Source organism: Diabrotica virgifera, chromosome 4 (assembly GCF_917563875.1).
Source record: "Diabrotica virgifera virgifera chromosome 4, PGI_DIABVI_V3a".
NCBI lineage: Eukaryota > Metazoa > Arthropoda > Insecta > Coleoptera > Chrysomelidae > Diabrotica > Diabrotica virgifera.
Window position 1 is genome coordinate 203,266,887 of NC_065446.1, and position 16,470 is coordinate 203,283,356.

At 35.0% G+C, this 16,470-nt stretch overlaps 1 protein-coding gene across 1 annotated transcript in view; it reads right to left on the reverse strand.

The window, feature by feature from the left end:
* LOC114345982 (uncharacterized) overlaps window positions 1-14,161 on the reverse strand; it is a 32,267-nt gene extending 18,106 nt beyond the window's left edge. The window contains exon 1 of the mRNA XM_028296786.2: window positions 14,031-14,161. Within this exon, the coding sequence (XP_028152587.1) occupies window positions 14,031-14,036 (6 nt within the window). The 5' untranslated portion in view covers window positions 14,037-14,161. The remainder of the gene's footprint in view (window positions 1-14,030) is intronic.
* Between the last annotated feature and the right edge of the window lie 2,309 nt (window positions 14,162-16,470).

Below are 16,470 nucleotides of genomic sequence, written 5' to 3' on the forward strand. Positions count from 1 at the left end.
ATGGAGTGTTTTTGTCTTCCATTAAGATATTTAGGACACTCTATTAATATATGTGTTACATTGATGTCGCAATTACACAGGTCACAATTAGGGCGATTTGACTTGGAGATTAGGTAGCTGTGAGTAAGTCTGCTATGCCCTATGCGTAAACGATTTAGCTTCACAAACAGCTGGCGATTTAGGTCTATCTCACACCAAGGTTCAATTGAGGGCTTTATTGTGTGTAGAGATGATTGTGAAAGATTCCATTCGTTTTCCCATTTGTTTAACACTTTTTCTTTAAGGAATGGTTTGTAATCGGAAACAGGCACTAAGTTCACTAACACTGAAGACGCACTGTGTATTGCTTCTCTGGCATGGAAATCTGCTTTTTCGTTTCCTTGAAGTCCAATGTGTGATGGAACCCATATAAAGCTTACTTGCTGCATCGTGTTCTTCAGTAAATGTAATTGTTCTTTTATTAAAATACTTATAGGATTACTTGTATATAACTGTTCTATCGTATGTAATGCACTGAGAGAGTCGGTAATTATGACAGATTTTTGAATTTTTTGAGTACGAATGTGAATGAGGGCTTGCAGAATTGAATATAGTTCTCCAGAGTAAATACTGCAAGTGGAAGATAATTTAAATTGTAATATAGTGTTTGAATCTACAACTGCCGATCCCACACCATCAGCAGTCTTAGATGAATCTGTATAAATATAACAATGATCTGGGAAAGAAGCAAGTATGTTGAGAAAATATTGATTAATTGTTGCATAAGGGGTATCAAGCTTATTGTATTTAGAAAGAGTTAGATCACATATTGCGGGAGGAAAGGTCCAGGGCGGAGGAGTTTGTAGTATCGGTTCGAAGATTTTAGTTTATTTCTGGAGCTGAATTTGTCGAACAATCACTATCTTGATAAGCGGGATCGTCTAGCATTTTTTCGATTTTGTTTATTAATTTAGTGCATTTGGTTTTCATGCTTTTTTCTGTAAAATATGGCTTAATTGTTGTTAGCATGTAAATAAAGTTGGGTATATCCGTTGTGTATGTTTGTAATAAACTAATGGGATCAGTCGAGCTAGTATAATTTTCAAAAAAGTCAAGTGTTTGTTCATATGTTAAGTTAAAATTATTTGACGTATCGTGAAATACTGTTTTTGTTGGCATCATTATTTCCTGAATTGATCTGGTAGATTCAGTTTGCTTTTTTTGTTTCTTTTTGGTTTGTGTTGGTACTTTAAATTCTTTATTTAATTCTTCAGTGGGAGATGGAGTAGTATTAATTTCCGAAATTGTTCTCTTATTGGTCGTTGACTGATCCTTAGATATACAATTAGTTTCCATAATTAATACGGGGGGCATTAAATTAGTATCTGTTTGTTGGTTAAGTGAAGGTTCGGCATTAGAATTACCGACTGGATGATTTGGTTCCATTTCTAGGGGTGATGGAATAGACTTGGGGGATTCTTGTGGTTGTTGTTGTATTGGTTGTTGTTGTATTGGTTGTTGTTGTATTGGTTGTTGTTGTTGTATTGGTTGTTGTTGTATTGGTTGTTGTTGCATTGGTTGTTGTTGTATTGGTTGTTGTTGTATTGGTTGTTGCGGTTGGTGTTGGATATGAGAGGAATCGTTTTGTTGATTATGATTTGAACAATTTGCTGCAATGTGACCTGTGTTCTTACAGATAAAACATGAAGGTTTATCTAAACTTAAATATATGCGATACGAAGTTTGATCATATGTCATTAAGAAAGAAGAGGGAAGGTCTATATCTGCAAGTGGTTGAATATAAGTTTGTCTTCTAAAACTGAGGACGTGTTGAAATTCTGGAAGTTGACTACCGATTCTAAGGAAGGTTAAAGGTGACATTAATTTAAGACCGAATTTGGTTAACTCATTCTCTATTAGAATATGTGGAATAGAAGGGCAAACACCCGATAGTAACAGTCTTTCGTTTGGAGTTATCAATTTTCGTGCTTTTAGATTTTCGCCTTTAATTGTTATTTCTGCTGGACCGGACATAAATTTTTCCACCAGGGATTCGCTGGAGAGATAAATACATATTCTGTTATTTGATAGCCTTGATGAAAATAAAATATTCCGTGGATGAACAACTTCACCAAGTGCTATTAAGTACTCTTCTATTTTAGTATCAGGTAGCGAATTAAATAAAATTCCTTGCAGCTTTGAAGGAAATTGAATTGAAGAAGCATTGTTAAGCACAGTTGAATATGAGGTTTTGTTTTGAGGTTGTTGATGATCTTCAGTCATGATTGTTGACAAATTAATTAGGTCGGATCTGGTATCATTTGGTATACTCATTAGTAATATTATGAACCAGTTTCAGAACCAGAACTAGTTCCGAGAACTGGCCTTTCGGCCGTCTCTTAACCTTACAAACGGTATGCTTTGTAATGTTTTGAATAAATAAATAATAAAAACTCACTGGTTTATTCCGTAAGGTAACTGCACTATATACTATTACTTTTTGCTTATTTTCAAGTTTATTTGGATATAAACTACTTGAAAAAAGATGATTTTTTGGGACTGAAATGTAAACACAGTTTGTGTTACCATGTTCAGGACCGGACCGCCGAATAAGTTTTTGCAGGGAAACAATACTCATATCCTGCAATTGGCATATCAAATTACTGGGTTTCAGAAGAAGTTGCTCTTATTGAAGAGAAAATTAGAAGATCAAGAAATTAGACTGTTTTCCTGCTTTACAAGATATTCTACAAGAAAAATCGATAGAAATCCTCGATCCCTCTTTAAAAAATATGTTTACACCGTACATGTTATCATTGAGCGAACACTTTGAGAAATATTTTCCCGAAGATCTAGAGCAATATGACTGGGTCAGAAACCCTTTCCAGTCATCTACACCATCGACACTTACAACAGAGGAAGAAGAACAACTGACAGAATTGTCCTGTGATTCCAGCCTAAAGCTTCAATACGACAAGGACAAACTGTTTGAATGTTGGAGCTCAGCTTCTCATAAATATCATGCCATCACCACTGTGCATTAAAGGTTTTATTATCAGTTGCGACTTCGTATTTATGCGAAACAGGCTTTTCTGCAGTTGCAGTACCTAACTAAAAACAAGTACAGGTCAAACATAAACTTAAAAAAGAAATGAGAGTGACAATTTCCAAACTGGATGTGCTCAAAAAAGCAAACACATCCCTCACACTAACCAGGCAGTTACATAAATAAATATCACTTTTTATTTTTGTGTCTAGATTTTGATTTCGTTCTTAGTTTCTAATAAAAATGATAAAAAATGTTCAAATTGTGTAATTGTTATAACTATAACCTCTTACTCATCTAGTACTAAAATTGGTAAGTATTATTGGGGGTTGGGTTGAGGGGCGTCGCAAAAAAATAGCAAAGTCCCAAGGGCGTCACAGTGCGAATAAGTTTGGGAAGCCCTGAGGTAAAGAAAACATAAGCGAAATGGAACAAATGATGAAAATGATGAGAGAATTAGCAATGGATATAAAAGACATAAAAAAACAATATAGATCTGGAGACGAAATCACACAAATAAAGAATGAAATTAAAGAACTGAAAGATCAACAAAGCGGCTACAAAGATGGCATAAAAAAGCTGCGAGAAACAAACGAAAAAGCTATAAAACAAATAGGTCAATTAGAAAAAGAAATTAGTAAAGCAAATGAAAAAATAGAGAAATTAGAAAATGAAAGAAAGAGGAAAAATGTAATAATCATCATCATCAATGGTGCTACAGCCCTATGAAAGAGCCTCGACCTTCTCAAGTCTATTACGCCAGTCAATCCTATCCATTGCCAACCGTTGCCAGTTTGCTGCGCCTATTTTTCTCATATCCTCATCTACGCCATCGTTTCATCTAAGTTTTGGCCTACCCCTATTTCTACTTCCCACCGGTTGTGACATAAGGATTCTTCTAGGAGGGTTGTTATGCTGTGATCTTTCTAGATGTCCTGCCCATCTTAGTCTTCCTATTCTTATAAGAGGTACTACGTCTTAAAAAATATACTAATACAAGGAATAAAAATTGATACAAATGATCAGAAAGTTTTACGAGGGGATATGGAGAATTTTATAGAAATATATATATATATATATATATATATATATGAAACAACGAATGAAAATGGTCACCTCTTAATAGATTTTGCAAAAGAAATAAACATGATCGTTATGAGCACGTACTTTCAACACAAAAGAATATAGCAAGGAACATGGAGATCACCACATGGGAAAACCATAAACCAAATAGATGCTCGTCGAAAAAGACATGGAGAAATGTATAAAGAACATAAGAACATATAGAGGACCAGATGCAGACACAGATCACTTTATAGTCGGAATACAACTGAAACAGGTTATACCAGTTCTTCGAAACCAACAGAAAAAAAGGTACAAAGTAACTAAACCTATTAGACTACTGTCAGAAGAAGAACAAAGTAAATATGAAAGACTAGTCACTAGAGAACTGGAAAATATTGCAGAAAATGGAAACATCGAACAAAAATGGACGCAAATAAAAGTATGTATGACCAAAGTCAGTAATAGAAATATAAAAGATGGATTCAAAGAATGGTTTGATAAGGAATGTAAAATAGAACTGGATGAAAGAAATAGAAAGTTAAGACTCAAAATGATGCAAGTGAAAACACCAGAGATGAAGATAAAGTACAAAGAACAAAGAAAACGAACTAAAAGAATCGTAAGACCAAAGAAAAGAAAGTACAACGAAGATAAATTGAAATGCATAGACGAAAACTATAAAAATGAAGAAGTCAGAAACTTGTCTTTTTTAACATCTTTCTTCTATCTGGTTTTCGGTTTACCTTTCTTCTTCTTTCCTCCTATTCCTTGTCGTACCCCTCGCACCGACCCTAAACTTATCTGTTTCCTTTCGATTTATTTGAACCCTGTTCTCTGTTTCTCTGAGTGTAACTTTTACCATCTTTATTAATTTTTCACTAATTCCAATTTCACATAGTGCTTTGTATATTTCTTTTCGTTTAACTATGTCAAAAGCTTGTTTAAAGTCAATGAATAGGGCCATTGTAGATTTCCCGTATTCGTAGCTTTCCGCTTGTATCTCATGCAGTAGGAAAATTTGATCCACCGTGCTGCTTCCTCTTCTGAATGCACATTGATATTCTCCTATGTCATTATCTATCTTTTGTGTTATCTTGTCTTTTATATAAACTGCAAGTATTTTATATGCAACGTTTAGTAGGACTATTCCCCTGTAATTATGGCATAAACTTTAGTCGCCTTTTTTGTGAATTGGACACAGTGTGGCTTCAGTCAATTCTTTTGGTATGTGTTCTTGTTCCCAAATTTCTTTTATCAGCTTTTCCAAATGCTTAATTAATACTGGTCCTCCATATCTAAACATTTCGCTGTTATTTCATCCTTACCTGGGCTTTTGTTTTTCTTTAGTTTCCCTATTATTTCTTTTTCATTAGGCGGTCTTTCCCGTATTTCTTCCTGATCAATATTTTCATTCGGTTCTGCTTCTTCTTCTTCTTCTTCTTCTTCTTCTTCTTCTTCTTCTTCTTCTTCTGCATATTCTGTTATGGCAATTTCATTTAGAAGCTCTTCGAAGTATTCTCTCCCTCTGTTCAGTATTTCTTCGTCGCTTACTAAATTCCTTACATTTTTGCTTTTTTAGTGTACAGGTTTTCTTTGGAACACCCTTTTCTCATTTTTTTACTCCTTGATATAAGTTTCTGGCTTCTTCATTTTTATAGTTTTCGTCTATGCATTTCAATTTATCTTCCTTGTACTTTCTTTTCTTTGCTCTTATGATTCTTTTAGTTCGTTTTCTTTGTTCTTTGTATTTTATCTCCATCTCTGGTGTTTTCACTTGCATCATTTTGAGTCTTAACTTATTTCTTTCATCCAGTTCTATTTTGCATTCCTTATCAAACCATTCCTTGAATCCATCTTTTATATTTCTATTACTGACTTGCGCTACTTTGGTCATACATACTTTTATTTGCGTCCATTTTTGTTCGATGTTTCCATTTTCTGCAATATTTTCCAGTTCTCTAGTGACTAGTCTTTCATATTTACTTTGTTCTTCTTCTGACAGTAGTCTAATAGGTTTAGTTACTCTGTACCTTTTTTTCTGCTGGTTTCTAAAAACTGGTATAACCCGTTTCAGTTGTATTCCGACTATAAAGTGATATGTGTCTGCATCTGGTCCTCTATATGTTCTTATGTTCTTTATACATTTTTCCATGTCTTTTTCGACGAGCACATGATCTATTTGGTTTATGGTTTTCCCATGTGGTGATCTCCATGTTACTTGGTATATTCTTTTCTGTTGAAAGTACGTGCTCATAACGATCATGTTTCTTTCTTTTGCAAAATCTATTAAGAGGTGACCATTTTCATTCGTTGTTTCATCCAGACTTTATTTTCCTATGGTGGGTGTATATATTTCTTCTTTTCCTATTTTGGCATTAGCATCACCTAGTACTATTTTTATATCGTATTTGGGAATATTTTCGAATACTGTATCTATTTGACTGTAGAAGTCTTCCTTTACCTCTATGTTTTTCTCTTCAGTCGGTGCATCTCTCTCTCTCCCTCTTGTCGTTTCCCCATTACTGAGGATCGTGATTTCTTCCAATATTCCTAAAAATCTTTCTCCATTGGTCTCTATTTTCAGCTACTCTAAGAGCTCCGCAGAATGAGTTTCCATCTGAATTCTTTATTTGATCGGACCATCTAGTTGGTGAGCGTCCTCTTGATCTTCTCCCCGGAACGTTTCCAGAGACTATTAATCTCTCCAAACTGTCGTCACCTCTGCGAACCACGTGACCAAAGAATTGCAGAATTCGTTGCAGACATATTGTGGACAGCCTTTTTTTAATATTGAGTTGGTTTAGAATGGAAACGTTTGTTCTATGAGCTGTCTATGGTATGCGCAGCATTCTTCTCCAGCACCACATCTCACAGGCATCAATTTTTTGGTGCTCGCATGCGCAAAGAGTCCAAGTCTCTGCTCCGTATAGAAATATTGAGAATACAAGGGCATTCACCAGTCTCATCTTGATATTTTGAGAAATAGATCTGTCTTTTCAAACTTTAGTTAGGCGACTCATTGCATTTTTTGCCATACCAATACGTCTCCGAACTTCTGCTTCACAGTTGCCATCGTTAGTTATACTAGACCCGAGATAGACAAAGGTGTTTACTATCTGGTATTCCTGTAACATGTTAGTCAGTTGAATAGTGTCGAATCTGTCGACCACCATTATTTTTGTCTTAGCTTTATTGATTTTCAGACCATCTTTATTGCTTTCGTGCTCAACTCTTCGCAGAAGATCAAACATTTCTTGCTCATTTGCTGCTATAAGTGAAGTGTTATTAGCAAATCTCAAGTTGGAGATTTTCCTATCCTTCTAAAGGCTCATCCTTCTAAAACCATCCTCATGACATGTTCACCATAAATGTTAAATAAGTCAGGTGACAACACGCATCCTTGTCTAACACCTCTCTCGGTCTTGAATTGGTTTGAGAACTTCTGATCTAGTCGTAATGTCGCTATATTAGACTGGTACAGATTTTTAATAAGTGTCAACAGGTGCATTGGTGCGCCCATCTCTATTAAAATTGACCACATATTTATCCAGCTTACACAATCAAATGCCTTTTGGTAGTAAACGAAGCATATAATCATAGGTACTTGAAATTCTCTAGACTTTTCAATAAGTTGTCTCAGGTTCAGGATTTGTTCCCTTGTACCTTTACCCTTTAGAAATCCCGCTTGTTCCTGGGGTATTTGGTAATGTAGACAGGTTTTTAATCTGTTTTTGATGATATGCAACAAGATTTTACTAGCATGTGTTATTAGTGACAGTGTGCGGTAGTTTTCACATCTGGTAGTATTACCTTTTTTGTGTAACGGGATATAAATTGAGGTGCACCAATCAGATGGCCATTTTCCTGAATTCCAAACAGCGACACAGATAGAATGGATGACATGTAGTACTTTGTCACCTAGTAACTGTAGTATTTCATATGGTATTGAATCAATGCCTGGGGATTTATTTCTCTTTAGTGATTCAATTGTATCTTTGACTTCAGCGAGTAAGACAGTAGGTTCTCTAGGGTAGTTAGAGGGCCACTGATTTTCTGCTGATACCTCGTTATTTTTATATAGCTCGTCACAGTAGTTTCGCCATTTTTCCAATATTTCGTCAGTATCGGTCTTTAGATTACCTTCCTTATCTATTACAGACCACGTTTGACGTTTAAATTCTCTGGTAAGGAGTGTGATCTTCTGGAATAAATCCCTCAGTTTATTTCGACAGCCATGTTCCTCTATCTCTCTGCATATTTGAGAGATGTAATCAGCTTTGTCTTTGCGGCACTGTTTTTTGATTTCTTTCGATAACTCTCTGTATTCATCGTTTGTTCCGTGTCTAGCTTTGTGTTATTTTCTGCGTTGAATAACAGTCCACGTATTATCGGATATCCATGGCTTACGGCCAGTGGAAACCGCTGTCTCACAGTCTTTTGCAGCCTCGATTACCTTATCTTTGAAATAAATCCAAGTGCTTTCAGGGTCACTATCTACTTGGTCTAAAGAGAGAGCTTCTTCTAGGTTGTGTTGGAAGTCATTGATTTTTGATGGATTTAGAGACATGACTTTTCTCTGGGGTCTTCTTTTGGGAACTTTAAAAACGAAGTCGAACGTTCAGTACCAGGAGTTGATGATCGCTTTCACAGTCTGCGCCAGGATATGTTTTACAGTTGATGGCCGACGACTTCCATCTTGATCTTATTAGGATGCAGTCTATTTGATTCCTTGCTGTTTCTACATTCTAGGTCTATGATGTTGATCTACAAGATGTTGTTCTACACAGAACTCCACTAGACGGTCGCCATTCTCATTTCTCTGTCCCAGTCCATTTTTGCCCAGCACTCCTTCAATATTTTCATTAGATGACCCCACTTTGGCGTTAAAATCTCCAAAAATTATGATGAGTTCACGTTTCGGAATAGCGCGAACAGTTTCTTCTAGACGACCATAGAACCTGTTGATGTCTTCTTCTTGTGCAGCTGTTGTAGGAGCGTATACCTAGACAAGGTGTAGGGTATTGGTGGATATTCTCATTTTAAGGGATATTCTGCCATCAATAGTATTATATCCAATTACGCAGTCGTTAAGTTTAGAGGGTACAATTATTGCGACTCCATTTGTACTTTTGTTATCTGGGCCTGAAAAATAGACGACGTTGCCAGCAGTTGTTTTAAAATGCTCTTTACCTCTCCAGTGAGTTTCAGAGAGTCCCAGTACCGAAAGATTGTGGTCTGCCATTTCTTTTTCAATTATGTGTAACTTTCCTGGGTTTTGGATCAGTTCCTGGACGTTCCATGTACCAATTCGCTGACATTTTCTTAAATTAAATGAAAATTTGGATTCAGTCTCACAATTTCTGCCAGGTGCCTGGTCCCTCACACCTTGGCAGCCGGTAGCAAATTTCACACCATCCGACCCGGAACCGAGATGGCGTGAGTCGGATCGCTACACATTCCATCTTCACTTACTGAAATTGTCATCGTCATGGGAAGAAATTCTCTTGGGAAAATAGTGCAGCGGTTTCCCTTTGAATTCTGCAACGCTGTATATGTGCCGTTTCTGTGGCTATGATTCTCGCAGCATGGTCAGTTTTGTAACAACCAGCTGCCACTGTCCAACCTATCACCATGTCTGGCTACCCTCACTTAGTTTAGCCTGCAGACCAATGCAGTTGCCCGGGATGTGGCACGTGGAGCCATAAGTGGTGAGAGTTGAGTGCCTTATGAGGACCAGTTATCAAAAACAATCTCCCGTCGATGACGTTTCATGTGGTCGTTCCAATAAAAGGTGCTACCTCTATAACACATTCCTACACCCCACATCGGTGCATGTATGTTTAAAAATGTTATTTTTTGGTATTTTCCTCTTATTCTTAGTATGCATATTCTCTCTGAAATTGGTTTAAAATCAACGATTAGATCTTTCAACTTTTTGTTTACTACAAATCCTGTGCCTAACATTATATTTTCCCCTCCGCTATTAAAAAATAAATAGTCATTTATTTCCATTGAGTTTTGGCCTAGTTGTTCCGTTTCTTGTATTGCTACTATTTCGAATTTATATTTTTTGCATTCATCTACTAGGTGTTTCAGTTTTCCTTCTTCGTATGTTCCTCTTCGTCGATCGGATAGCTCAGTGCGACTAGCGGCTGACCCGCACTTCACTTCGCCGTGAGGTACGAGAGTTCAAGCCCAGCCCAGGCCATCGGAAAACAAAAAGGGTAACGCGTCAGTATAAAATTCTAAATACGAATCTGGCGCTTAGACCTGAATATGCGGGCATCTGATCGACCTATGAAGGAGCAGTACGGCAAGGGATAAGGGCTTGCGGCTCGGTGATACTCCCCCATAGATCCCTACCGAAGGGCGTTGACGCCTAATAACGGTGTATATACATATGTTCCTCTTACATTCCATGTTCCTACTAATATATGTTCGTTTACGGGCTTCTTTTCATTAATAATCTGTACATTTTGTCTATTTCGTGTACCTTTACTTTGCCATGTCATCTCCGTTATTTCAGTCTGCTTTAGTTGTATTGCTAAGTTTTTTGGTTGTATATTTTTCTCTTTTATGAGTTGTTGTTGACTGCTATTCCATGTCCATATTTCACCATTAATGATTAGCTTCTGGTATCCTATTTTTACATTTTTTTATTAGTATATTTTTTAAGATCACAGCATAGCAACCCTCCTAGAAGAATTTTTATGTCACAACCGGTGGGAAGTAGAAATAGGGGTAGGCCAAAACTTAGATGGAAAGATGGAGTAGATGAGGATGGGAGAAAAATAGGCGCAGCAAACTGGCAACGGTTGGCAATGGATAGGACTGACTGGCGTAATAGACTTGGGAAGGTCGAGGCTCTTTCATAGGGCTGTAGCATCATTGATGATGATGATTATTACATTTTTCCTCTTTCTTTCATTTTCCAATTTCTCTATTTTTCATTTGCTTTACTAATTTCTTTTTCTTATCGATCTATTTGTTTTATAGCTTTTTCGTTTGTTTCTCGCACTTTTTTATTTCATCTTTGTAGCCGCTTTGTTGATCTTTCAGTTCTTTAATTTCATTCTTTAGTTGTGTGATTTCGTCTCCAGATCTATATTGTTCTTTTTTTATGTCTTTTATATCCATTGCTAATTCTCACATCATTTTCATCATGTTCCTCCTCTTCCCTTCTCCTTTTCATTTCATCAGCTAATTCGCTATCTGAACTCATTGTTCTTAATTCCTAGCTATTTTTCGTGCTAGAGTTATTAGTCAATGCGTCACGGGTGAAGTTTCGTGGAGAACTATACTCACAGTTCAAATTCCCACCGGCGCCCGCGCTGGCCGTTACTAATTTTCCAGCACTTTTATTCCTAGGTAAAAATCAAAATCCGGCCCTGGTTATCTGTGTATAATAACATTAATAATTATATTATAATAAAGTTTTCTACTTTCAGCTGATTCTGTTTATTAATATGCTTTATTTTCCTGTAGAAATACACCATTCACAATAATATTATATTGTTTTGTTTCCACCTACTGTAAAACCTGCTTTGTTTACATTCGATATCACACAAGTTTTTATCACTTTACACAAGAATTTAATTCCTTATCGTTGGGATTACTTTTATTTTTTACTAAACATCTATTCCTATGTAAAACCATCCAATAAACACGATGGTTTAATTATTTTTCCGCTAGCTACTGTAGTTTTCGAGAAAATTGCGTAAAATCTCCTATTTAACAATTTTCCGGATTTCCTTGCATTTTCTCGCAAAAAAGCACATCTATTTTTATGTAAAATCGTCCAATAAACACCATGGTTTGATTATTTTTCCGCTAGCCACTGTAGTTTTCGAGAAAATTGCGAAAAATCTCTATTTTACGGTTTTTCCGGATTTTCCGGAATTTTCTCGCAAAAAAGCACCTCTATTTTTATGTAAAATCGTCCAATAAACACGATGGTTTAATTATTTTTCCGCTAGCTGCTGTAGTTGCCGAGAAAATTGCGAAAAATCTCTATTTTACGATTTTTCCGGATTTCCCGGCATTTTATCGCAAAAAAGAACATCTATTTTTATGTAAAATCGTCCAATGAACACGATGGTTTGATTATTTTTCTGCTAGCTATTGTAGTTTTCAAGAAAACTGCAGAAAAGCTCTATTTTACGATTTTTCCGGATTTCCCGGCATTTTCTCGCAAAACTAATTTCAGATTCGGATTCCTGAGGGTCGAAAACATATTTGCAAAAGGTTTTCGTCTTCTTTGCCAATTTTGAGCAGTTGAGAATATTTCAGTGGACTATAAACATGTAGTCGCAATATGTCAAAGAACTGTTCAAAAATGAGTGGCAACAAATACTAGTAGACATTTTGGTAGATATATACAATATTTATAGTACAAGCACATTACCAAAAAAATTATTAGTAACACCATTCATAAACATTCCTAAAAAGCATAAGCAAAAGAGTTCTCAGAAAACCGGACAATAACCATGCGCTGAAGGTGTTCCTGAGGATATTTATTCATAAAAGAATTTATATAAAGTTCAATGATGAAATTAGCGACAACCAACGTGGCTTTATGTCTTATGATAAGTCTAATGAATCACGCAGTAAAGGTCCTATTAAAAGTCTTACACAATCGAATTTATATAAAATGCGAAGCCATCATTGGAGACGATCAGTTTGGATTCCAGGCCGGCATGGGAACGAGAGAAGCCCTCTTCAGTTTAGTTGTTATCGCCCAAAAATGGTACGACCAACAAAAAGATATATGTATATATGCTTTATAGACTTAAAAAAAATATTTTTTAGAGTAAGACATGACCTACTATTAGACTTTTGTAAGAAGTCGGTTAAAAGATGGGCACATTTTAGAACAGACGAATAGATTTAAATACCTGGGATGTTGGATCGATAGCAGCCTAAATCCTGATCTAGAAAAAAGATCGAGAATAGAACAGGCCAGAAATTTTTTTTTGAAAAAATCAAAGCCTGCTTTGTGATTCTCGAATAAAATTCGACTACGTTTATCAAAATGCTACGTCTGGTCGACTCTTCCCTATGCAGTTGAGACATGGACCCTTACAACATCAACCGTAAATAAATCATAGAGAATCATCAAAATTTCATGGACATCGCATACCTCAAACTAAAAAGTGCTGTATAGAATAGGCTAGGAAAACAACTTTTCTGAGAAATAATAAGTACCAATATGCTCAACTTATAGTGAAAGGAAAGGTCGAGGGAAAGAAGGTACTAGGAAGAAAAATACTATCGTGACTCAAAAATATCCGACAATGGACAGGGCTAAATTTTGAACAGATAATAAGAACAGCTGAAGACAGAGAAGAGTTTGCAATTGTAGTAGCCAACCACCATTGAGGAGAGGACACTTTAAAAAAGCAACTAGTATTTACAAACAACATGGGCACTAAAGAAGTTCTTTTACCTCTATTATCAAGAACAGAAAAAATCAAATTGGAAAGTTACAGTATTCCATTGCCTCCAAATAGAGAAAAATACCAAAGTAAATTATTAGCTGGAAAGTGATCAACGGTCGGACGACGAAAATATTCCTCCGACACTTTTTGAAACCAAGAATCTTAAAAACGAGCGAAAATTGTAAAATGTATACATTAAGCATATATAATTCTGACAAAGCAACATAAAGAAATGAAACAATATATTGTATACATCAAAAATATCGATGTAGTTAGATAACGCTTGAAAAAAACTAAAGCGATTGAAATTCTCAAGCCAAAATGCACAAGGAACATATTTTGCTACTATTTGTAGAACCATATACAAACAGAAATCATAATAGTAACTAAAAATTACTACAAAATTGATCAAAAGTTAAAAATGTAATAAACTTAACATAATATAAGCAGATCGAAAACCCAAATGTAAAAAATTAAAAAATTGTAAATAAAACAATCCTTACCTTCATTTTGTTTATATAAATACCTATTTCGATCAGACGAAAAACTGTATCTGTGTTAAAATAAGTTCAAATTCGCTTTTTATACAGAATTCACGATCAAGTTTTGGCCGTAACCGGTAGAAATACCGCGTACTTAAAGAACAGGAAGAAGCCTTGAAGAGCGCATGTTGAATTATTTTGTTTGGGTGTGGTGCTTAAGATAGCAAGTAGATCAACTTATTGGCAATGAACCTTACAATTAATTATAAAAAGCAGCCTACACAAAACGTAAAATATTTCTTCTTGGTTAAAGTTGAACTAAATTAAAAGGAATTAAAGCACATTTAAAACAAAGATTTATACAGGGTGTTAGTAAATAAGTATGAAAAATTTTAAGGGTTTATTCTACATGAAAAATAATGCCGGTTTGCTCTATAAGCATATATCCGCAAATGCTTCGTTTGCGAGATACGGGGTGTTGAAATTTTTATTTCAAACTGCCAATTTATTTATTGCTCAAAAACCAGTTGAGCTATGGAAATAAAATTTGGTGAGTTTTAGGAGGTAGTTATTGCGCATTTTTTGACATACAATTAAGAGTCTTGTATTCATGATTGGCGCGCATACGGGTAATAGTCTGAATTTTTTAAAGAAAAAAATAGTACGCCACTGAGATATTTCAAATTAAAAATTATTTTTAAATTTCACGTTTAATTTTTGATAAAAAACCTGACTTGCCTTTTTTCATATATGATGCACCGTTTTTATGCAGAAAAATAAAACATCTTGGGGCGTATTTTTTATTTCTTAATACATCATCAAGAACTATCCAATATAATACGAAACTAGAATAATAACAGCAAATATTACTAATAAGATTTCAACTAGGTGCAATGCTGCAAAAAATGTTTAAAATGATCTCCTTTACAGGTAACAGAAGAATTTTATATTCATCATTGGCGCGCGTACGGGTAATGGTCTGAATTTTTTGAAGAAAAAAAATAGTACGCCACTGAGATATGTCAAACGAAAAAGCATTTTTAAATTCCTCGTTCAATTTGCGACAAAAAATCTTTCTTGCGTTTTTTCCATACGAGGCGTCGTTTTTATACAAAAAAATAAAACATCTTAGAGCTTACAAAGTATTTGAGGTGGTTTCAATATGCATAGAAACTTAGTTCAAATATTTTGTAAACGTTAAGATGTTTTATTTTTTAAAACGGCGCCGCATATGAAAAAAAATGCAAGAAAAATTTTTTGTCATAAATTGAACCAGCAATTCAAAAATGATTTTTAATTTGACATATCTGAGTGGCGTACTATTTTTCTCTTAAAAAATTCAGACCATTGCCCGTACGCGCGCCAATGATGAATATAAAATTCTTCTATAACCTCTAAAGGAGGTCATTTTTAACATTTGTTGTAGCTCTGCACCTAGTTAAAATCTTATTAGTAATATTTTCTGTTATTGTTCCAGTTTAGTATTATTATATTGGATATTTTTTGATAATGTATTAAAAATGAAAAATACGCTCAAGATGTTTTATTTTTCTGCATAAAAACGGTGCACCATATGAAAAAAGGTAAGAAAGGTTTTTTATCATAAATTAGACGTGGAATTTAAAAATAATTTTTAATTCGAAATATCTCAGTGGCGTACTATTTGTTTCTTTAAAAAAATTCAAATCATTACCCGTAGGCGCACCAATGATGAATACAGAATTCTTAAGTGTATGTCAAAAAATGCGTAATAACTACCTCCTAAAACTCACCAAATTTCATTTGCATAGCTCAACTGGTCTTAGAGCAATAAATAAATTGGCAGTTTGAAATAAATATTTCAACACCCCGTATCTCGGAAATTAAGCATTTGCAGACATATGTTTATAGAGCAAACCGGCATTAATTTTTCATGTAGAATTAGCTAAATTTACTAACACCCTGTATATTTTTCAAACAAAAAGGGCAACAAAAGTTCTTGGCGAATAGAAAAAACAATAAAATTTTTTAAAACATTGTTTTTTTTAAGAATATGTGTGAGGAGAGAGATGAAAATCTCACTTGAGGTTATCAGTCGAGGAGAAATTAGAAATTGAAATGAGTATTAAACTAAGTAAAGGAGTATTAAGTATTAATATATTTTGTAGGAGTATTAAGGAATCTTTCTTGTTGGAACTTTTACCACGCTGAGCAGATGAGTTGTGAATTATTTAAAATTCTCTCATCTTAATTTCCTCGGTATCCTGTATGATTTGTAAATTTTGAAAATCTCAGGAGGTGTAACCAAAGAAAGTATTCAACCTGTTGTCAATCTGGTGGTAGGGAACGACATTTATTGTCGTTTTTATACTACTTCGATTGATAACTTACTTTGTTTTTCGGTAGATGGCTCTAATTCATACGTGACATTTCATTCTTTGCAATACGGAAAGGCCCAAAGTGTGATGCCTGGGGAAATCGA